The sequence below is a fragment of the Diprion similis genome, chromosome 7, assembly GCF_021155765.1.
Source record: "Diprion similis isolate iyDipSimi1 chromosome 7, iyDipSimi1.1, whole genome shotgun sequence".
Classification (NCBI taxonomy): Eukaryota; Metazoa; Arthropoda; class Insecta; order Hymenoptera; family Diprionidae; genus Diprion; species Diprion similis.
The window spans coordinates 3,378,343-3,402,260 of record NC_060111.1 but is presented as its reverse complement, the minus strand read 5'-3'; the positions used below and the strand labels follow the sequence as shown (position 1 = coordinate 3,402,260).

The 23,918-nt window shown below is 37.6% G+C and overlaps 3 protein-coding genes across 3 annotated transcripts; 2 read left to right on the top strand and 1 right to left on the bottom strand.

Annotated features, from left to right (window-relative positions):
* Positions 1-1,111: 1,111 nt before the first annotated feature.
* On the top strand, positions 1,112-9,908 carry LOC124408194 (echinoderm microtubule-associated protein-like CG42247). Its single transcript, XM_046884943.1, has 14 exons — positions 1,112-1,309; positions 1,560-1,793; positions 2,475-2,591; positions 3,767-3,995; positions 4,366-4,661; positions 5,440-5,604; positions 5,880-5,975; positions 6,098-6,235; positions 6,550-6,810; positions 6,990-7,247; positions 8,003-8,165; positions 8,281-8,463; positions 8,940-9,035; positions 9,470-9,908. Exons 1-14 carry the CDS (start codon positions 1,289-1,291, stop codon positions 9,736-9,738), a joined length of 2,526 nt encoding a protein of 841 aa, XP_046740899.1. The 5' UTR covers positions 1,112-1,288; the 3' UTR covers positions 9,739-9,908.
* A 4,952-nt stretch (positions 9,909-14,860) lies between these two features.
* LOC124408120 (7SK snRNA methylphosphate capping enzyme bin3-like) lies at positions 14,861-19,019 on the bottom strand. Its single transcript, XM_046884836.1, has 5 exons — positions 18,844-19,019; positions 17,372-18,320; positions 16,851-17,241; positions 16,543-16,761; positions 14,861-16,457 (listed from the first exon to the last, which is right to left on the bottom strand). The coding sequence occupies exons 2-5, from the start codon at positions 18,295-18,297 to the stop codon at positions 15,921-15,923; spliced, it is 2,073 nt and encodes a 690-aa protein (XP_046740792.1). The 5' UTR covers positions 18,298-18,320; positions 18,844-19,019; the 3' UTR covers positions 14,861-15,920.
* Positions 19,020-21,035: 2,016 nt separating this feature from the next.
* LOC124407928 lies at positions 21,036-23,282 on the top strand. The gene is made up of 6 exons (XM_046884541.1): positions 21,036-21,183; positions 21,296-21,492; positions 21,582-21,692; positions 21,818-22,046; positions 22,141-23,156; positions 23,250-23,282. The coding sequence occupies exons 1-6, from the start codon at positions 21,036-21,038 to the stop codon at positions 23,280-23,282; spliced, it is 1,734 nt and encodes a 577-aa protein (XP_046740497.1).
* Positions 23,283-23,918: the final 636 nt, after the last annotated feature.

Below are 23,918 nucleotides of genomic sequence, written 5' to 3'. Positions count from 1 at the left end.
ATTTATAACCCGTCACTCGATAATTGACGGTGAAACCATGATTTTATACCCCGATTGGTGGAAAGGGGTAGAAACTGGAAGAGAAAGAAGAAGAAGAAGAAGAAGTGGAATAAAAAACAAGAGGTCCAAGAAAAGAGAGAGAGAAAAAACAAAATTTTGACGAGGGTTAAATTGATCGAACGAAACGGAATGAAATTTTTTAAAGAGAGAAAACAAGGGAGGAAGGGTGGTGAAAGACAGAGAACGGTTTTTTGATTAGCATGCATTACACGGATGGGTGGGGGTGGCGGCCTTGGCGGGGGTTGTCGGGGGTGGTGGGGTGGAACATCCGCATCTCTGGGGGTTCGAGTCCAGTTGGCAGTCCTTCAGTACAACACGAACCTCGACCACCGAAGCACGTGCGGAGTCACGTATCGTTTTTGTACGCATATATATGCGTGTGTAATTCGTTTCCGGGCCACCACGGGGGTCTCACGACGTAATCGGTGTACGACATAAATAAAAAACGATTCCCTTATTACATATTATCTCGTCCCCCGTTGGGCCGTTTTTTCTCGCTTCTCCGATTCACTTCCATCGTTCAAGTGATTTAGTTTCCGTTTTCTTTCTTATCTCGCAACGTGGTAATCGGTGCTTCAAATTATTATTACACGATTTGTGTTCCTCGTTGTAATCAAATTTTATACAAAATTCCCGGTATATCGATAACGCGGGTTAATTATTATACACAATATATATATATATACATATATATATATTACATATATAACAGTCAGGTATAATTCTCAGTATATCAAATGCATCGCTGATTTTCTGCACCCCATTCAAACGCAGACTCTGGCTTGTGCAGTAATTGCAGTTTTTATATATATATATATACACACACACTCTCTGTCCTTCTCACTCTCACTCTCTTTTCTCTCTCTCTCTCTCTCTTTCTATTTCACAGACACATACACAGTTTTTTCTTCTGTCTGTATATCTCTCTCTCTCTCTCTCTCTATTTCTCTCTCTCTCTCTCTCAAATCGATTATAAAATCTATACAACGACTTACGATCTCGAAGCTACGTGTTTTTTCTCACCTCGTTCATCATTGATCCGTCAAGTTCCTCGTTCTCTTCGGGAGAGCAGCGGCAAGTGTTGGGATTAAGCCTGATCGACGTGGATCATCCGAGCCGCAGCTCGTCCTCCTGCTCATCCTCCCACTCGGCCTATTTCTCATCTTCATCTTCTTATTCTCCCCCGTATTCGGAGGAGGACGAAAACCTCGACAGTTTCCTGGTGTTGATGAGCGTCTCCTTCGAAGTGGTATCGCAAACCGTTGATATGTTGCAGGTCGTCTAACCCCGCCACAACTAAATATAAAAACTTATACTTAAGTGTATAATATATAGATCGGAATTTAGTTCAATATAATTATCATTGTTATTATTATTATTATTCACAAAATTTTATTTAAATTTTCTTCTTCTTCTTCGAGTTTTGTTGTTGCTGTTGTTTTTTTTTTTTTTGTTATTTTTTGTCGTTTTTCTCACGCTTTCATCTCGTCCTCCTGCAGCCGGCGAGCTACGGCAAGAAGAGTAACACGTGGTACGCGACGCCTGGCGGCGGTGGGGGTGGAGGGGCGGCGACGGCTGGAAGAGGTGGAGGAACCGGATGGAGCCGACCTCCGGCAGTCGGAAGCCTCAGCCGCAAGGCATCCATCAGTGACGAGGCGCCGCCGCCAGGGGGTGGAAAACCCTCCTCTGGCCGAGTCATAAGGATCGTCAATAACCTCGATCACACCGTCCAGGTACTTGAAACAAGCTGGCGGCGTCTTGTCGATCCTCGTATTCTGCGCTTCCAGCTTTACGAAACCGTATGTCGGGCTGCCTACCGCTAAGGAGTAAGAATATCGGTAATACATACTTACTGAGTTATCGGCAGGCAACGCGTCTCAAGTCCTCGATAGTCAGTTGGAACTGCGAGTTTTACCAAGTTGTGTCGATTTGGTCAAGCAGTTTGCTTCGTTCGTTGTAAAATACTCTGAAGCGACCAGTAATCGTGTTTCGGAGTCACGTTGAAGCGATCGTGACTCGGCTGCAGGTCTGTTTTACCGATATTTTTCATCCTAGCTGATAGGCAACCCAACATACCGCGGTGTCATCGAAACACTGGACATATCCGTATTATAATCGTTCTGAACACCGTTTTTCGATTCACTTTGTCACCGAAATGCAAAAACGTGAAGCCTTCCGCACATTTTGAATCGAAATGGTTGAGAAGGAAGGGAAAAAATCGAATTTGTTACAATCGATCTGCACTGTATCAAATTCGAATAATACACACAGACTGTGATATATTGCAATAAAGAATTTGAAAAAAGAGTTTTTGGGGGTCTTATAATATCGCGATTCATTTCGCTGTTCTTTTTCTTACAATTCGTTCATCCCTGCTATACTCCGTACATAATTATCGCTTCGAAATATCACAGTGTCGAGTACTGCTAAACCTGAGGACCTCGCAACCCTTTGAAGAGGTCCTGGAGGATTTGGGTCAGGTGCTCAAGATGAACGGGGCCAAACGGATGTTCACAGTAACGGGTTTGGAGGTGAGCTGTGTTTTTTTTCTCTCTCTCTATTCCTCTCTTTCTCTCTGTACCGACATAATTATTCATGTAAAACGGCTTAAGGCGGGGGGATGAGGGGTGAGATTATTTCCCTTTCACGCAATTTCTCGATCCCCCCGATCTAATTTCTTTGCGCTAGCATGGCGCCGCGTGCAGATTGCGGTTAAGGTTATACTACAAGTTTTAAAAACACGCCACCCAATTTCTTCGCACGGTTAATTCCACAACGATATTATAATATCTTAAGATACCTATCATATCGCAGGGCTGATTTTCTTTCTTTCTTTGTTTCTTTTACTTTTTCATTTTCTTTTTATCGCTTAGGTACAAGGCTGATCGCGATGCTAGTTGCGGGCATAATTTCTGCGGCTGTGTAATTAGATTTTTTTTGTAAAGTTGAAGCAGTTTTATTATATACCCTTTGGATACCCGTATTAGATATCTATAAGAGGTGAATAATTTAAGGAATTTTTTGAGTCCCTTTACTTTATGGACGGTTTAAGGATTTTTTCTTTGTTCCCTCGGATCTTTTTTTTTTTTTTTTTCTTTACTGTTAATCGTATTTCTTATCCAGTCTAGTTTCAGTTTTCATCTTTTTACAGCATCGAGTCATTTTCACGAGCAATATTTTACTTACCGTATGTGTAACGAATCGATATTAATTACTTTCACTGATAGAATGTCTCGTGTGATGCTGATGCTGATGGTTTATTGCTTATTCATGCGAATAAAAAACAAACCCCATTACCTCTACTCCACCCTGTACCACCTCTGTATAAACTGACTATAAATAATCTGCTTTATTGCATGAATATACATGGATTTGGACTAGCTATTCGAAATATTAAAATATAGGTATTGTGATAAAAAAATTATGTTAAATTCTAAAAAATTTATAATACAACGTATAAGATAAAATTCAAAACGTATTATTTTGAATTTGAAATTCATCGTATTTTAATATAAAATTCGTATAATTTCACGACATAATATGATACGTATGATATTATAAATAGAAAACAAAAAACAAAAAAATGGGGTCAAATGAAATAAGAATGAAACCGGATAATCATTATTTCAATTTTCATTTTTTTTTTTTACATGTAACGAAGCTCCGTCGAGATATCAAATAATTTTTGCTAAATTTTTTACCGCAGGTACGAAGCTTCTCGCAGTTGCGAAACGAATTCGCCGATGTCGACACGTTTTACCTCGGGGGTGGGACGGGCGTTCAGTCAGTTGCGATCGCTGCTTCTCCAGCTCGAAGATCGAGGTCTCGAGGCCCTCCGACGGTCGTCGAAGACTTGAGCCGTCAGCGACGGGCCCGAAGCAAGAGCAGACCACGGGCCCTTTACGCGCCGGAAGCGGAAGTCGTCCGAGTGAACGGTGAGGCCAAAAACCGGAGTCGGAGTAAATTAAAATATTTTGGACGGAGTCACGAACAACAACAAAAAAAAAAAAAAAAGCAATCAATTCCACTCGGTCAAGAGTTCATCCGAAATTCAACAAAAATTTTTCATAACTATCGTATTAACAAATTATAATTTTACACTCGGTTACGATTATGGAGAAATATGTATTTTTATTCACTTTTTTTTTTGTTCTTACCCTAGACGAAAATTCTTTCGAAAAATATTTAAAAAAAATAATAATAAATCTATTTTTCGAAAGTTATAAATCAGTATGGATATTTAATTTGGTTTTTTTCTCAAGTTTTTATTATAAAATGAGTAACTTCTTGATCCGAATACCGCAGATTACAGCGTGGTCGAAGTGCTCAGGGAGGAGCCCACGAGGGTTACCATCAGGGGGTTGCGCCGGTCGTTTTATCCCCCCTCGCTTCTTCCGCCGGTCGACAATTCACCGCCGGAAAAAAAGCTCCAGCTTGAATGGGTCTACGGCTACAGAGGAACCGATACCAGGAAAAACCTCTGGGTATTACCGAGTGGCGAACTTCTTTACTACGTTGCTGCCGTCGCCGTTCTCTACGACAGGGAGGAAAACGCTCAGAGGCATTACGTCGGGCACACCGAAGACATCACTTGCATGGAGGTGCGTGTCGATAATTATAATTTAAGGGGTGAAGAAAGCTAATTAAGGGGGCACATGCGAGTATATTATATATATTAGGGTGGTGCATAAAACCGACTATTTTTTTTTTTTTTTTTTCTTTGAGTCTCGTGTGACAAAATGTTAGTTTTTGATGTTTTAAGAGCCCACTCCAAAGGACAGTTCAAAAAAAAAATTTCAACAGGTCGCTCTACATTTTCTAAAACCTCAGAAATCGTCAAAAATCGATTTTTTTTTTCTTTTTCTCGTTATGGTATAATTTTATAGTAAGAAAAAAATATTATTTTCCGAAAGTTTCAGTGCAAAATTTGAATTTTGAAAGGTAGCTCATAATTTTTTTTCAATTTTTTGGTGCATTTCTTCAGATTTTTTCGAACGAGCTTTTAATATTCATATTAAAATTTCATAAATTATTTCTCTTTTATTTAGTAAGAAAGAATCGATAACAATACACCACGACATGAATTAAAAATCAAACAAAATACTGAAAATATAATTTTTTTAATTAAATTTTTTGACGATTTTAGACATTTTTTAAAATTTGGAGCGACTTTTAAAAATTTTTTTTTTTGAGCTGTCTTTTGGAGTGGGCTCTTAAAACATCAAAAACTAACATTTTGTCACACGAGAATCAAAAAAAAAAAAAAAATTGACGGTTTTTTGCGCCACCCTAATATATATATATACATATTCTATTTTTATTTTCTTTTTCAATCGTAACGGTTGCTGCAATCAAGGGTTAATCCTTTTTGTCGTCCAGATTCATCCTAGTCGTGAGCTTGTGGCGTCGGGTCAAAAGGCTGGGAGACACAGAAAAGCTCAACCCCACGTCAGGATTTGGTCAACGGAGACTCTCCTCACCCTCTACATTTTCGGGATGTCAGAATTTCAGCTGGGGGTTGCCGCTCTTGCCTTTTCGCAGCTGGTGAGACGAGCCAAAATACCAATTCGACAAGTTTTCCGAATCTTTGCCATCCCGAATGCATATCAGTGCAGAATTTGCTTAACATAACACAAACGAAAAAGTATCAAAGTTTCTGGTTTCGATAAAAAATTGCGAATTTTTGGCAAAACGAATTCCCGCCTTTCTTGAGAGTCTCACAATTCCAATCAAGCAGTGCTTTCGAATAATTCCCGTTTTTGCACGCGTTGCAAAAAGACATTTCCCGGGTCGAATCCATCGTGTTTATTCAATTCCAGAACGGTGGAAGCTACGTGTTGGCTGTCGACTCGGGAAGAGAGGCGATCCTCTCGGTTTGGCAATGGCAGTGGGGACATCTGCTGGGAAAAGTTGCGGTCAGTATCGTTATTCCGAAATTTTGTAAAACAAATTTTATATCCAGTTCGCTGTACCGAAAGTTGATATAAAATACGACAATGAATTGGCAAGGATTTAAAATCGTCCTTCATCATTTCAGACTCTTCAGGAGGACCTTACGGGCGCCGCGTTTCATCCCCTCGACGATAATCTGCTGATAACTCACGGCCGAGGTCATTTGACATTTTGGAATCGTCGTAAGGACGGATTTTTCGAAAGAACGGACATCATAAAACCGGTAATCGATAATTAATTTATCACTAACATATCACGTGCCAAATGCCAAAGGGACGTATAATTGTTTTTTTTCTCTTGAGAATCGCTTTGTAATCGCAAAAAATAAAAAAAAAATAAAATAAAAAATTAAAAAAATAATATTAAAAAAAATGTGCATAAGAACGGAATTCAAATAACAGATTCAGGGATCATTTCAATTATCAGTCACACGGTATAACGGTATTTAAAAACATCCCCTAAAAATGACGAAGTATTCGAATTATTATTAATCATTCAATTCTTTGTCTTCTTATATTTTCTTTAATTATAATCCAGCCTTCACGGACGCATGTGACGAGTATTCAGTTCGAGCAGGACGGTGACGTCGTGACGGCCGACAGTGACGGTTTCATAACGATCTACTCGGTCGACGCTGACGGTGCTTATTTCGTACGAATGGAGTTCGAGGCCCACAACAAGGGCATCAGCTCGCTGGTTATGCTCTCCGAAGGCACCCTTCTATCAGGGGGTGAAAAGGACCGGAAGATCGCCGCTTGGGACTCGCTGCAAAACTACAAACGTATCACCGACACGAAGGTGAAAACGATCTTCGAATCTTTGATCAGATTTTCAAGCCCGAAATTTAAAAATTCATCGTAAAGTGAACGTTGCAAAAAGTCCCAAGGGAATAAAATTTTGCGTGTCTTTAATATGGAAAATTGTCGAATCCGAGCGCGAAAAAAATTATTCAACTTGAAAATCATCCCCTAATTTAGTTGCCAGAGGCTGCGGGTGGCGTGCGAAGCATTTATCCCCAACGTCCAGGGCGGAATGACGGGAATATTTACGTCGGGACTACCAGGAACAACATTCTTGAAGGATCGTTGCAGCGCAGGTTTAATCAGGTGGTTTTCGGCCACGGTAGGCAGCTTTGGGGACTCGCCGTTCACCCCGATGACGAGGTTTTTGCAACCGCCGGACACGACAAGAACATCGCCTTGTGGCGACGCCATAAGCTCCTCTGGACGACGCAGGTGAGATCTTCTTCTTCTTCCTCTTTTTAGTTTTGTTTTTATTTTCAATCAGACAACGTCCTTTTCTAACTTTCGCGTCAAATTTTGAAAGTTACTTTTGAAGAAAATTCGTTTCTTTTCGAATATAATTAATCTAGGGCGGTGAAAAACATGAGAAAACTGGGATCGATAAGTAGAGAATTCATTAAAAAGAAAAAAATCTCGCGCTTATAGCGGAAAATTTTTTTCCGATTTGAAAGAAATTTTTTTTACAAATACTTAGAACTCAGGAAACAATTTTGCACGGGGAAAAAAACCTGAAGTGCTGGAACTATCGAATTTTTCAAGAACACGAATTTTGAGATTCATCTGAAACCATTTTCCTCCGAAAGTATTTCTTAAAGTCATGTGATTTATTCGTTATCAAGGAAAAAAACAAACATTATTACAAGATATCACTTATTTTATATTCTGACGAAAAATTAAGTCATATCCATTTTGAGATTATATGGTTAAGGAACTGAATTCCTTCAAGAGATCATGAATAATTACAATAATAATAACAACAGTGAAAAAAAAGGAGAACAAAAAAAAAACCATTAAAAAAAACTAAAAATAATTTAATTTGTACAAAGAATCGTAACAAATTTGACAACTAATTTCATAATCTGCGGAGTAGTTTGGAAAAGCTTGCAGCGCAGATATGGTCTTGAAAAAAAAGGCAATTCGCAAGTAAATCAACTGATCCACGAATTCACGAGGGTATATTAATTCAGGTCGGTTTCGAGTGCATCAGCATCGCTTTTCACCCCTTCGGTGTCGCTTTGGCAGCGGGTTCGTCGGAGGGTCACCTTCTCGTTTTGGCAGCAGACACGGGAGCTGCTGTGGCGACATTGAGAGTCTGCGGATCGCCGCTTTCCTGCATCGGCTACAACCCGAGTAAGAGGATTTGCGCCCCTTGAATTACATGGGGATGAAAATTCGTCCCTTCTATCGCTGTTGCACGACCAATAGTTACAGCTATTATATATTGTCACTATTTTTATTTCTACAGCCGGTGAAATTATCGCCTTGGGATCCCAGAACGGTAGCATCTATCTCTTCAGGGTTTCGAGGGACGGTTTTTCGTATAAAAAAAGCAACAAAATCAGGGGCGCTCAGCCCCTCGTTCAACTTGACTGGAGCTCGGACAGCAGATTTCTTCAGACTGTCACGCAGGATTACGACCTCGTATTTTGTGAGTGACGTTTAGTGCGAGGAAAAGTCGAGTGAAAAAAAAACCTTCAAGATAGGCACGCTAGGGGTTGGAGAAAAATATATTTTACGATTTTCCACCCTGCCACATCGTACGAAGTTTGTTCAGGTTGAAAAAAAGATTCTGTGAAAAGATTCTCGCGTTCTACGTTACGTGGAAGACCGAGCTCGATTGATTATTCACGTTTTCTTCAGTTTTAATCCAAACAAACTTTTTACGGGGTGCCATGGTGGAAAGCCAAAAATTATTTTTTTCTGAAAAAATTCTTGTTACACACAAATGATAGTAATTTCAAAACGTTCCTTAACGTGATTCCGAATTCGTAAAGATTTTTATAGTCCTTTCAGCACCTTCAATGGGGGGTTGTTGAAATTTATAAACTGCATCGAATCAAAATGACCGTTGATTTCATTGTTTTTTTATTCTTCTTATGTCTTATCTCAACATAATCGCCCCAGGGGACGTGAAAGCTTTATCGTCGGAAAAGAGTCCGCTGGTAATGAAGGACGTCAAATGGTACACTTACAACTGCATGGTCGGCTACATGGTTTCTGGCAAGTATATTAAACGTGCAATAACAATAACAACATTCGTGGATAGTTAGTTTTTTTCCTCTTTTCCTCTACGAACAAAACTAACTTCATTTTTCCAATCGTCTATTACCTACTTCTATATCTCATGTTTTTTTCAGCCATTATAGTTCTGGATACACTTCACTTAGCTCAGACACAAACTTTTTTTCTAGAATGTCCATGTAGGGGGGAAATCCCTACTCTGATTGACTGTTTTTACCGATCATCGAATCATTTCGCTGCTCTACTTTACCGATAATTTGCCCTGCCTTACCGGCAACTAGCCCTGCTTTACCATAGTTTCAATCCTTATCGAGAAAAATGAAGCTTAGCAAAGTGTCGGTAACGGAATCTGCATCTAGAACTCTCACAACTATTCTACTCTGATAATGAATCGTCCTTCGACGGGTTCGTAGGTATGTGGAACAACCGTTACTACCCTTTGAACACCGTCTTGTCGACCTCGAGTCGTTCGGCAGCCCACGACATGCTCGTTTCCGGGGACGCCGAGGGTTATCTCAGGCTTTTCCGTTATCCTTGCACCAGTTCGAAGGCCGAGTACATCGAGGAGAAGGTTTACAGCTCGCAGCTCGCTTGCGCCCGTTTTCTTTACAACGATCAAAACGTAGTGACAGTCGGCGGTACGGACGCTGCTCTAATGCTATGGGAACTGGTCGACGAATAGGTAGTTATTTTTTCATATTTTCATTAAACGTACAGTATGAATTACTGTTATCGTCGTTATTACTGTAAAAGAATTCAACCAGGGTAGATTCGTCAGATTTTTCAATATCGAATCTGACGAACAATTATATGTTTTTATATTTATTAACTCAGTCAATTTTTTCAGAGAAGACGGACTTTTGAGTTCTATATTTTTTATCGAGAATTATCAACATTGCTAATAATTATTTTCGTTACTCGCTGTTCGTTTATTTTTTTTTCATTTATTTTTTTTTTCTTTTCTTCTTTTTACCAAGTATTTGAAGAATGAATCAGTTTTAGACTAGCAGCAGGTATACATAATAATAGTAATGGTCATGATACGTAATAATTCTAGTTGTAATCGAATATTGATAAAAAAAAAAAAAAAAGTTTGTTAGTTAATTACAGGGGTGCAGGCGCTCCATCGTAGTTTGATATTATATCGTAATTCCTATAATCGTTGCAACCGATTTAAATGGTGGTTGTAAGTATTTTCAATAAATATATACATTTTATATGTATATATTTAAACCTTGGAGGTATAATTAAAATAATTTCAATCGGAATCGTATAATAATAATTACCTATAAAGCATATTATACTGACGTAGTAAAATATTATGTATTATTATTCTTCTCGATTATATTATACCTATATAACCATAATATTATACAATGGATACGTAATCCTATTCAATAGTGAAAAAAAAAAAAAAAAAAAAAAAGAAACAAAGATGAAAATGCAAATGTTGCCGGACAACGTAAAATAAAATCTTTCTTTTCATCCTCTTTTCTCTCTTTATAATAACAAGAGGAACAGAATCATATATTAACACAATATTTGATAATTTATTCAACGAACAGGAATTATTCGAGATGATGATGATGATGATGATGATGATGATGACATTGCAATAATTTTTTAAATCTCATTATTATAATATGTGTACACGTATACATATTATACATAAAAATATCATTAATTTTTCAAAGAGTTCTCTCACACGATTCTCAAAAATCCACGTATTCTATAATTAATGTGTATATAGAATACACATGTAAATTCTTGGATACTTGTTAGCCCAAGGTGGTGATCACTGCCAAAAATTCACTTTCAAAATCCACCTATAATACATTTCAAAGCGATGATGGGATTGCAATTTTAAATGAACTTTTCAATAATTTCGTCATAAATTGATTTTATTTTATCGCTGAAAATTTGCATTTCAACTTTTGTTACGAGGAGTAATAAAATGAAAGAAAAAAAAAACTTATTCACCAGTAAAAGGTGAAGAATACGACGATGACCAGCAGTGAGAATCTTTAACAACAACAATAATAATAATGTAAATTCAAGGAATATTGTTAATATGCATACCTATATACTTTTTTTTCTTCTTTTTTTTTTTATCAAATTATCGTCTTATCGAGTGGAGAAGAAAGAAAGCTTTGCCGGTGAAAAGGACATGATAAAATTTGAATTATTAATATACGCTGCACTGCAGAGACCTGCTGTGTCATAGATTTAATTCTGTGAAACCCACTATGATTCGTAGATCTAAAATTAGGTATGTTATATACGGAATATAAATGAGCGGTATAAAATTACGCGCGTATAATATATATATATATAACTTATAATATACGAACAAAACCAGCTAAGCTGCACTTATGGCATGCTATTTCTATACCCACGTATAATAATATTCTAGTCGAAATTATCTTATTGTATCTTCGCAATAAATGACATTTCAGTTTCTACAATTTTCATATTCTATTAACCTTTTTACTTTTCGTACATACAATCATTATAATTTATCTATGACATAATTCAAAGGGTGAGAAAAAATAATTAGTCAAAACGAGCTTGAGAAAAGTAATTTAAAATTATTTGAAGTTTATTATTATTTCATCATTTATACAATTATTGTGTAATTATATAGATTGCTGCAGGTCGTAGGGTTTTTTTTTTTTTTTTTATTATTAATTTCCTATATATTCAATGTACATCTATTATTACTAAAAAAGAAAAAAAAAAAAAAAAAAAAACAAACAAACAAACACGAAATAAAATAAATAAATACGCAAAACTCTAATAATAATATCATATTTAGGTACTATTACAGTGTCAACGTTAGAATCTAATTGTGCATCACGATTATAAATACGCTATCCCAATTAATAATTGTTTTCGTTTGACATTAAATTTCATTTACAAAATTTACATAATTAATAAACGAATAATTAATTATTCTTCTTCGGGATTATTTTTTTTCCACGTAACGATCAATAATTATTATTGCTGGGATAGCGTAGCTACGTATTATTAAATACTTATGTAATTTAAATTTATTCTTCATGTCCTGTTTAATTAACGGCTGCATGTATTTAACACACTGTTAGAACATCCGAATACGTTTATGTACGTATATGTATATACATGTATATCCATTGATGAATTATTTATTCACCTTCAACGGCAAGGACAGAAGGATTTAGAAATTTGCATTTGACTCTTATCATTCGAGTCGAGCTCACGCTCTGCAATCGGTCAAATTGAAATTTTTTACGTTTGATTTTATTTTTTGATTCCTTCTTTGATTCTTAAATTTTTCTGTTTTTTTCTGTTTTTTTTTTTTTTAATTGATGCTCCGTACGTGACAAACAATTCACGTTCAATAATAACAATACTTTGTTTCGTTAATTACTCGCAATCAATTATATTTTGGATTGAAAAGATGAGTTTTTTTTTTATACGGTGTTCAATTTTTAGTTTAAAAAATAAATAACAACTTGGAAATAATATTTAATAACGAGGCCTCAAAGTTAAACTAATTTACAATTTAATTTTAAAGCGTATATATGCATATATACATATATATATATATATATATATATATATATATATATATATATATATATATACGTTGATTATGAAATTTTTTCTTTATCATCGTCGTTTCTTCAGTGATACTATACTTATATCGGGTTTCGCGCGTTTATAACATTACTTTTTTTCTTTCATAATCCAGAATAATATTATTACAGATCTTCAATTTACAATCTATACATTTCTATACATAGTACAGATTTATTTATTTATCTATTTATTTATTTTCTGTTCGACACTAGCTTTTCATAGCTAACATTATACCTGTAGATACATTCGAATGCATCGACAGATGGACGCGCGTGTAGGTAAATATATTTTTTGGAAATGAAGAATTAAAATCCGATCGAGAATTCGATTGCATATAAATGAAAAACTCAACAATTAACCGCGCGAACGAAAACATGCCGGATTAAAAAATTGATCGAAATCAGAGTTGCACGTGATAAATCTGGAATGAAAATTTAGCGTGTAATTCAAAAGTTGAATACAATTTTTCTTTTTTCGATTATTTTTTTTTTTTCTTTTCTTCTTTTATTTTCCTCTCAATTTTTTCTATTTTTTTTTTTTCTTTTTTTTCTTTTCTTTTGTTAATCTTAGTTTGTTTCTTTTCTTTTTATTTTTCTTTTCTTTTTTTTTTCTACCGAGAATATCATTTCATTTAATGAATTTTGAGTAAAGCCAAAAAGTCAGTCTTCGGATATGAGTAACCTAATTGATTGATATTTAATTTATCTCAGCCCTATTGTTAATATTAGAGGGTTAATTCGGCACGAGATTTGATGATTTAGCATTTGTTTTTTTTTTTTTTTTTTATTATCTCTCGATTGCTTAAACAGGCACAGCCAGCACGCCTCCATAACTTATATATGAATGATACACATTAATAATACTACCTCTTAAGAGTGATCGGATGATTATATTCAAATTTTTATAGAATTTTTACATTTCAAGCGCTGCAGAAAAAGGCTTTTAAAGTAAAAAGGATCGACGAGACGGTTTTTCTGTAGATTAAAGAAAAAAAAAAAAAAAAAAAAAAAAACAGGAACAAGAAGAAAAGAACGAAAGACTTTTCGTAAAACGCAGAAAAAAGATTCCCTTTCCTGCTGTTTTTTTACACATATTTATAGAACAGATTTTAATATATATATATATATATATATATATATATATATATATTTATATATATATCTATATATTGTTTTTTTTTCTACACGTTTCACGCGTTGAAAAATAAATAAAAATGTTTCGGGTGATTTTTTTTTTCCTTCATCGCGAAGAAGAAGAAGACACTGAAGATGTATAACGTGAGGGGAGACTTTTTTTTTTTTTTTTATTTGTTTCTTCTTTTCAAGAAAAAATAGGCCAAGTGGAAATGTGAAAATGAGTTATTATGCGCCTGAGAGAAAATCATCAAGTGTAAAACTGCATGCATATAGGTATGTATGTATGTATGTATGTATGTATGTATGTACGATCTTGGCATGGGGTCTCGGTATTTCCGCGTCTCGTCGATCGCGGGGGAGGAGAATATATTTAAATTACTCAAAGTGAGGAAAATGTACGTGTGCATGTGTATGGTGTGTAGAGAAACGTGTAATGTAATCGGCATTTAGTCGGTATGTTGCAATTATGTGCATTTGGAAATGATTTCGGACACATGAAAGATGTTTTATTTGACAATGAGAAAATTTCTTCAACGATTGATAGTTTAATTTTATCGTTGATACATATACATTATGTGTGTATGTATTTATCTCGTTTTGCGTTTTAAATATTTCTGAATAATAAATTTTTCAATATTTATTTATCTTTATTGTTATTATTATTGTTATTTATGTTTATGTTAAAGCTTCGTTATTTAAATCGAAGGGATGGAACGAGAAAGAAAAATTATTATTATTAAAACAGGGAAAAAAACAAAATGGAAAAGAAGAAGCCTTGCAGATTTGTACATACGTGATAATAATAAACATGTCGGTTTCTGTAAACTGCGTATGGATAAATCGTAAAGATGTAATTTGATTGATTGAGAAATTAGAATTTAATTATTATCACTATAGCGTTGAAATTTTTTTTAGAATTACAAGTGTGTATATATATATATACCATTAGCTAATACAAATTTTTGATAAAACTACGCTATAATTATCTAAAATATACATATATGTATATTTAATGTGTGTGTGTGTGTGTGTGTGTCTGTGTGTGTCATACTAGAATATTATATGTATGTATTTACATAGCGAGAATGTTAAGTAATTTTAAACGTATGTTATTATTATAATATAAACAGAAGTCGACAATCAAATGGTAAAACAACAGCGACGTTTCATTGGCTGTGAGGTACGTACCTATTCGCTAATAATAAGTAAATCGGTAATCAGGTACAGCGCATGCACACCAGGCTTATTAGCACCACCATTTACAACCTGAACAATAACAATTCAAGTTCGATCGTACGATTCCAACTTACGCCTTATCGGATTTAACTTTTCGCGCTCGCACTCGCCTAGTCGCTGGCTGTGCCTGCTCTTCGGACTTCTCTCATGTCCCTTTTTTTTTTTTTTTTTACATCTATAGATAGATATTTCTCTCTTCCATTAATTCCCTTCTCTTTTGCTAGTCGCAAGTTTCTCGTTTCATCTATTCTCCAGTCTCTTTCTTTCTACTTTCTCATAGATACCGCCTGTACCTTAGATTTACGTACGTATTTATACAACCGATTTCTGTTTCATCTTGCAGGTTGTTAACGATCGCACAGTTCTTTTACGATCTTCATAGTTTGGTTCACCACTCTTTACAGTGTTTTGAATTTTTTTTTATTCATATTATTGTTTTACCGCACTTTACCGCATTTATACTTGAGCTCAGATTCATCTACTTTTTCATTTTTTTTTCACTTCTTCTTCTTCTCCTTCTTCTTGTCCACCGAGCCCGAGAGAAATGTATCACCTTCCACCTCTTCGATCAGAAATACAGTTTTTAGAATGCTATTTAGCTAGGCTATCGCATTCGCGATTGTCGTCACTGGTACTTATCAATATCTGTATATTTCTTTTTGTTTCGAGTTAAATTTTGACAGTAAAGTATCAATTAGCCGCTAGAATCGTATCTACCTTTTATCAAAAGTAGGTAGAGTCTTTTTTTTTCATTCTTTCTCTTTCTTCAAATTTCACCCTTTCGTTCCACGCTCCAACTTTTATCTGGTTTAGTCGATACTCGGTTAATTTACTCGCAGTGATTATCGCCGACGGTTCTTCAAATTTCTTATCATCTGCCTTTTGGTTGCTGCTTATTATCGTTACCAATGTCTATCTTTTCACCTCTGGCACCGACAGCCGCACTTGCAGCAGCGTTTTCGGCATTCTCTGTATCCATGTCAATGTAACACATCGTCTTAGGCTCTATTGGCTGACTGTCGTTGGTGTAGCAAGGGGTGTCGTAGCAAGGAGTGGCGCTGGGCGCGTAAACATTTTCTAGTTGCTCGTACTGACTAAGTGACTCTGTGCTGATTTGACTCATCTCCGACATGTTTCCTCCGTCCTTTTTAGAATCCTTTGGAAATAAATCCCTTTCAAAATCTCTGCGCTCACTTTGTGCCACCAAGTTTGGTGTCGGTTCACCTGCAGTCTCGGGGTTCAGAGGTGCCTTTGTGAAAAGCTGAATCGGCCGCTGGAAGCCCTTGGAAGGATGTGGCGGTATGGAAACTACCTCGCATTTACTGAAACCAACCTCCGGTGATAGTAAATACTGCGTAAACTTGTGCGGTAAGAACTCGATGCTGTGATAATTTTTGTATATCCGTTCCTGAAAGCATAAACAGAAGTATTTGGTACATTTTTTAATATTGAAAAAACTTCACTGTCCAAAGATAACGACGACGATTACTTACAGTGAGATTCTTCTTTTTTCCGTAGCTGCCCCAACTCTGAGGCTCGAGTACAAGTACACCGCCGGGTCTCAGCTGGGCGTGCATTCTTTTGAATGCTCTCTTCAGCCCCAAATCGCCAAAATTCAAGTGCAGCCACTTTGTTATCGACAGGCATAATATAGCGTCGAATTGTGGTTGTTCCGAAGCCAGCAGCGCGTCGTCTTCCAATATATAGTTACCCTGAAAAATGGTAGAAAAACAAAAAGTTACAGGACATTTTTTTGGAATGAGAACGAGATTTTACAGCTGTAAACGAAATCTCAGCTCACCTGTACAAAGGTGACGTTGTATGGGAAGCCTTTTTGATTTTTGTTCTTTGTGAAACCAGGTATATCGATAAGTCCGTAGCTGATCGGCATCGACAGAGGATAAAAACTCGCGTCGCAGTCTTTTCCTTTTTCTCCGTCCTCGTGAGTCGCCGGAGATCTGACGCAATTCACATAATGCTTGACATTCTTCCTCGCTATGTTAATCAGCTTCCTGTCGATATCTATTCCGGTCACGCTACGTGCGGCAAAATCACGAGCAACCGACAGTGTAATATGTCCAATGTTGCATCCTATATCCAGTACGTCCTTCCCGTAGAATAACTCTTTTCTTCTAGCGAACACGCCGAGTCTTCCGTCTTCTTCGACATGAGCATTTCGATATCCGTAATACCTGGAAACAAAATTAATTGAGTGAATGAGTCCTTGTTTCTTTGATAATTTTTTAGTGTCCTCAAAAAAGCAGATATTTGAAATATGTTTAATACTAAAAGAATTGTAACTCCGCTAAATTAAACAATTACCTGTTATAGTTGCCGTATTGATACTGCGCATCCTTGGCTCTAAAGTTGGGCAATTTTTGTGCCTTTTTCTTTTTGTCCTGACTAGCACGATGCTGCGGTCTCGGTTTCCACGCCCCAGGTTGCGGGATAACAGGGCTGACAATTTTATCCTTAATGTCCATCTTGCGCAGTCGTTTGTCTTTCAGATCGTCCAGCCCCTTGAGACGTAATTTGTTCTTATCCTTCTGAGGACTAATAATTTCTGGTTTAGTTTCCACCACCGGAGGGTTACTAGGCGGAGAACTCAGAGGTGCAGGGGCGAGCATAATCTCGATCTTCTCTTCAGCACCAGCAGGCACAGGTTCAGAATTTTCCACCGTTTCCTTTTCCTTGTTCTTCGCTTCCGCGGCTGGTTCGATAGCGTCGTCTTTTCCAGAGCCAGACGATGCGCGTTTGCGTTTTCTGTTTCGTCTCTTGGAGCCCTTTTTTGTGGGGGAAATCAGATGTTTCTCGTACTCATCGTCGTCGTTACAATTGTTCAGATTCAGAGGGTCGCATATGTTTGGCGGAATGATAACTTCGATGGCGCCTTTTCTGTGCTTTGGCGTCGGCAGAGGACTCGACTTTGGAGTAACCGCATTCATCGCTCTGTTTATCTCCTCGTCTTGCATGCTGTTCAGATTCAACGGATCGCAGATGTTGCCGCCGAGCAAAAACTTTGTCGGCGGAATAATCCCTCCGTCTTTCTTACGCCGCTTATGAGGTGGAAAAAATTTACCATTTCCTGTGAAACTCTGCGATCGTTTTCTGCTGAACTTAAAATGACGACTTTCCTCGTGCTTGTGCTTCTTGTAAGCAAGGTTCACAGATTTTTTACCCTTTTCGCTCTCCTTCTTTTCTTTCACACTTCCCATCTTCATTGGACGATCGACTTGAGCTGACGACATCTTACTGATTCCAATTCGCTGGACTGAAATATAAGAATTTAATATAAAATTTGTACGAAAACAATTTTCTCCAAATTGAATACTTGAATCTGAACTAAAGGCACGCATGCATTAGGCAAGAACTCGACTCGCATGGATATCAATTTCGCATGGATAAAATAATATGTGAAATTAAACGACAGGACGTTCTTTTATTATCAATTAATTAGTAAGTAAAAGATTAGCCGTTGAGTGCGACCGGTGTAAATTGTTTAATATCAGTTAAAATGACAAAGAAATTGGGTGTTGAAGATGGGAAAATACGGCGGGTGAATCGATGGATGAAAATGCGAGGAAAATTCGGAATGACAGGTAGATGAGGTGGAAATATATCCAGTCGAATAATTAAACGTTGGCAAAACGTATTGCGCGTAAATTTATCATTCCCGCAAAAGCGCATGCGCACTGGGTAGTTTACGTGCCCCGATAATGGTTCAGCTCCCGTGAAGTCTGAAATCTAGTATAATGTTTTGACAATTTTGTGGCAAATAGCCCGTTCAACATTACCTTTCTACTGCTCCCGGCTATTTTCTTCCTCGATTCGGTCCACTTTCGACAGTCATTAAGCACAAAAATACGCTCTATTCTTCCCTGCAGCGACCCGCCCGTTTCACGACGCCTGCCATACAACCATCAACGATGGCGAATGCCTCCTTTGCTCGCTCTGTTCAATCTCCATTTTCCATGTGGGCTGCTGCCTGCCTGCCGAGCCGAATCAACTTCGGCTCACTTCGCGCGACACCCGCGCACCCCGAAACGAGTCGAACGATATTTCCCGGCTTCCCGCCCAGCGTTGATACGGCTTTCTGATTGGCTCTTTCCGATGTATCCTGTGATCCGATTGGCCGGACATTTGCAATCCTCCGCGGCTGCTGCCAGAGTCGAGCATCGATGTTCAATTGTTTTTCAAACAGATATTCACTTCGGATTTCGTTCTTCGAACTCACTTGCGAATCTTCCGATCTTTCGACAATCGTCAACTTGATTTCGTTTCTGAGGCTCGTTTTCATCTTATAACTTGATCGATTAAAGGTAAGTCCTTATTATTTCTGTACACATGATGAGAAGTAGTTAAAGGACTGATAGCATGCGTTTTGATGTCTGAATCCTTGTCATGTTGTCTCGGAAAAAGAACTCTGCGTAAATCGTTGGCACATCGTGCCCGTATGTATTACGGATGACGATTATCATTTTTTTTCTACACCGTGATTATTGATGATTCAGTAATAATCGGCATTTCGCATTTGTCTGACATGAGTCTCAGATATCAGTAGTGGCAAGGCCAATGCGTGATTTGGCCGTGATAAAAGGGACGACGTGAAGGGAGCCGCGGTAACGACGGTTGAAAATTTTCAATTGTCACTCGCTAGACGTTTTTTTTTTTTTCGTTACATTTGCACATAGCTTCACATTTCGGAGATTTCGATAACGAAGTAAGTATATACAAATATGAAACTAGCTTCGGATGAATTATGTATATCTCCATGACATTATGCGTTGAAGAGCTTATTGTACGTCCAATGTGAAAAAGTACCAAATAAAATGGCGGAAAGGAAGAAGAAGACAGCAAGAGCGTTGATATTCAATTCCGAAACAGCGAAAAACGGAGTCGAAATGATTGGAAGTGAACGTAAAATACAGGGTAAAATAATTTCAAGAGAATTGAAATTTTTCGATACTGTTACCAGCGTCTTTCGGGACTGCATTGAAGTCGAGAAAAAAAGTATCAAGGTGGGAAACGACGTCATTCTTTAATTCGTTTACGCAGATGACAATTGGTAACCAATGCGCAATATTATTTCAGGTATCAAGTACTAATCAACGGCGATTCGACATCAAGGTAAACAACCAAAGAATGAAGCCTGCAGCCAGGGTTTTGGTCTACGAGGATTGCGAGGACGACGAGGATGTGGAAGAAAATGTCCGAGCTACGCCACCGAATATTCAAGAAAGATGCGCCGCGACTCCAGGAGCGCCGATCAAGTCTCGCAAGGAATTTGACAAGAAGGTGTTGAGGCCAAAGAAGCTTGTTTACTACAGCGACAGGGAGAGCGAGGACAATTACTACCTCGTTACACCGACGAAGTCGGTTCAAAACCAGGATAAATATACGCGGGGAAAATTAGCAGACGTTACCGTCGTGCCGAGAAAAATTCTCAACATCCCGACAGACGAAACAAACCTTTCTGGAACGAGTCAGGGATATAGAAAGAAGAACCGTAACAGAGCAGGAAACGTATTGAAGAACGATTCGACGGTTGATAAGGAAAACAAAGTGGATCCAGGGGCAGACGATCGTGATCAGGAAACTAGAAAAGACATATGCTGGAGCTATTCGCTCAAGAATTATGATCGAAATGGTACGTGCCAAGGTAGCCGGGAAGAATTGACCAATCTGTCGAAGCTGGGAGAATTCACTCACTTCAGAATATAATTTATTTATTCGTACATGGCCAGTGATCGATCGTTTATTGTTAAATAATATAGTATAATGTAATTGATAACCAGTGTATATCGGCTGCACTCCCTATAATTATGTATAATACACAATTAATATGCTAAAAACCTCAGAACTGTGTCGCTTTTTATAATGTTCAACTAACTCTTTATTGTGTCCTTATTTTTATTCTTTTGTATTTTATTCGGTTCGGTTTTCTAATTTTATCGAACAGGTTTCAGATTTTCGAACCATACAAGCCATGGAGGACGATAACAATACCGTGATACCCAACTTACATGGTCTCTGGATCGAATGTAGCGAACCAACTTGCAAAAAGTGGCGTTACGTAGCGAACATCGATGACCCGCTTGAAGTACCCGAAAAATGGTATTGCTACATGAATTCTGGTACGTCTGAAATATAAATAATGTTTAGAATGTTCAATTTCCCGACCATAATTATTTATCAAATTTTTAAACATATATTCACTATATTGTTTTTATTTTTACTATTCGATAGATAAATCAACAAACAAATGTTCGACGCCAGAGTGCGTGGAACTCCCAAAGGACGAAATATTCATCGAGAGTGCATTTAAGGCGGGGAGTGTCGTGTGGGCCAAAGTAATCGGGCATCCATGGAGTCCGGCGATGATCGACTTCTGTCCCGACTCTAAGCGATTCTATTGGTTCGACAATCCCAATTCGACCGTACCGGTGAGACAATATCTCGTTATGCTTTCACTTTGATTTGCGCGTTCACTATTATGCTCTGTATGACGTAAATTTAATTTGCTAATTTCCAGAGCCAGTATTACGTGACATTTTTTGGTAAAACTATGGTGACCCGGGCCTGGATTAAAAGCAATTTCTTCAAACCATTTGTCGGAAATGAGAATCCCTCGTTTGCCCTAAAGGTACATATGAAGATCTTATAACTAAATTTTACTCCCACGGTTACAGTACTGTAATAATAATCCTCGTGGCATGCTTTTACGAAACTTGAATTTGTCTTATTCCCTTTTACTTTCGGGTTATGCAGGCTAGGATGCGTGGAAAAAATTTGACCGTTTCACAACGCAAGAAGATCGTTGAAGGCTGTTCCATCGCGGAGGAGGCAATGCATCTAACAATTTTTCAGAGATTGAAAAAGTACAGTTACAATTCATGGAGATTGGCGAAGCAGCTTTCTAAATTGTTTAAGAATGCAGAGAATAGTACTAATTCAAATCAACCTGCTCCTCGTGCAGATTACGGTAGCTCTGAAAACGGTGAGAAAATAATTTATTATCGGTTTTCTTTTTATTGATATCTAATGTTGAAAGGGGCTCGAATTATATGCCATGATCTGTTAAATATTTACAGAAGCTGGGCTGAGCGGTGTCGAAGAGAATACCCTGATCGTCGTAAACGACAGGCCGAGAAGAACCCTGGAGCAACCAATAAAAAAAGAACAGGAAAAATATTCGGCGAAGAATTCATTTGAAGATGAGAAGACACCCGTAGTAACGAAAGCAAAAAATGAGAAAACAAAACTCAATGATAGTGGGATAAATAATGCTACCGAGATGTCAAGTAGCTCGAACTGTGATTCGCTTGACGACACTCGTAGCGTTAATTCGAGCCTTCTCCAAGACTCCCTCACGTTTAAACACGACGGAACATATCTGGCTCCCTTGAACGTAGAAGCGATTGACACGAGGGTAGAGCAGAAAAACGAAGGTGTAGCACAAAAACCTTCGGTTCTCTCTGACAAGAAACAGCTGAACTTATCGGGAATTCGTAAATCAGTGAACAAACCATTCCGAAAGCTGACTGTGAATTCCAACGTTACTGAAACGGAAAACGAAAAACCACCGTCGAACAACAAAGTCATCGAAAAGGGCGAGGCAAATATAGTCAAATCGCCCGAAGTGATAGAGTGCTCACCTCAACGTCCACCCAGTAGACTTTCTCTGATGTTGAGACCCCTCGCCGAGGACAGAAAGAATCGGTTCAACCTGCAAGGATCGATGACAGAAACGTTGATTGGGAATGACAAAGAGAACGAACTTACGGGATCTCGTTACCTTAAAGCACTCTCCGAATTGACACCGAGGGACGAATCGGCTCATGGAAGTTGGACTCAGTCTGGCTACAGAAGCAGAAACCACACTTCCGCTGTCCGCAAACTACCGGCGTGGTTCTTTGACGACAAGAAGAGGGAGGAACAGCAGGAGAGAAGCTTTGAGAAAGTGATTTCTCGAATGTCAAGCGCCGGTGATATCGACAGGATTCGTACCGAGGCCAGGCAGAGCCTGCTCAGTGATACCTCAGGAGAATCAGGTCCGACTGTAAGTCGACAGAACGAGAGCTTGGAAAAACGACCGCAGCAAATTCAGGTGAAAATTTTATATTACATATCCTTAAAGCTTTGTGTTTCTATGTGTATCGGACTTATGCTATATTTTTTCTTCTTGTTTATTTTTTTCCAGTACGCCGAGCTGTTCACTAGTGATGAGGATTAACTGGTTTAATTGCATCGCGTCAAGTGTGACGTAAGTTTTTTTATCTTCTCATTTCATCGTTACTCTTATAAGGTATTAGATCAAATGATCAGTAACGCAACAGGCAATTTGTTTAAAAATTTAAATTTATTGTATATAAATGTTTTTCGCCAAAGTTGAAAATTAACTAAATATCGTAATTCGTAACGTCGTCGAATGCGATCTAATATAATATAGTAAAAACACGATTAAACGATAAGCGAATAAATCGCGTCTACATATAATGTGACGGTATAAGAAATAGAAATCTATTTCTTCTTTCTCGATCTTCGGAAACTAAACGCTGCTGTCATACATTTGATGATGGTAAGTTTTTTAACGAGAACTAGGAACACAAGTAAATCGAATTACCGACTGGAGCTTAGAGTAGTCTGCTGTGTTACCGATGAAAAGATTTTCCGGTGTTTTTACTGACTCATAGATCAGTCGCTAGTGCGGCGCTGCCGCTTCAAAATCAGTTCATTTAAACTTAATAATGCGAAAAAAGTGCAATAACGCGTATACTAATGTCAAAGACGATAATTTATTAATCCCGCTGAATCTGATTCTATAAATACATTCGCACACAGGATGATTGTTTTATATAATAAACGCAAA

What these genes read in the sequence shown, in the direction of transcription:
- LOC124408120 (XM_046884836.1), bottom strand. Translation starts at nt 18,297, where the DNA reads ATGTCGTCAGCTCAAGTCGATCGTCCAATGAAGATGGGAAGTGTGAAA. An exon ending in CAATACGGCAACTATAACAG is followed by an intron (nt 17,242 to 17,371) that starts GTAATTGTTTAA and finishes TTTTGTTTCCAG; the next exon opens with GTATTACGGATATCGAAATG. An exon ending in GAAAAAAGAAGAATCTCACT is followed by an intron (nt 16,458 to 16,542) that starts GTAAGTAATCGT and finishes TTATGCTTTCAG; the next exon opens with GAACGGATATACAAAAATTA.
- LOC124407928 (XM_046884541.1), top strand. Translation starts at nt 21,036, where the DNA reads ATGGAGGACGATAACAATACCGTGATACCCAACTTACATGGTCTCTGG. An exon ending in GTATTGCTACATGAATTCTG is followed by an intron (nt 21,184 to 21,295) that starts GTACGTCTGAAA and finishes ACTATTCGATAG; the next exon opens with ATAAATCAACAAACAAATGT. An exon ending in AACGACCGCAGCAAATTCAG is followed by an intron (nt 23,157 to 23,249) that starts GTGAAAATTTTA and finishes ATTTTTTTCCAG; the next exon opens with TACGCCGAGCTGTTCACTAG.
- LOC124408194 (XM_046884943.1), top strand. Translation starts at nt 1,289, where the DNA reads ATGAGCGTCTCCTTCGAAGTG. An exon ending in GGAAGTCGTCCGAGTGAACG is followed by an intron (nt 3,996 to 4,365) that starts GTGAGGCCAAAA and finishes CGAATACCGCAG; the next exon opens with ATTACAGCGTGGTCGAAGTG. An exon ending in ATCTGCTGGGAAAAGTTGCG is followed by an intron (nt 5,976 to 6,097) that starts GTCAGTATCGTT and finishes TCATCATTTCAG; the next exon opens with ACTCTTCAGGAGGACCTTAC.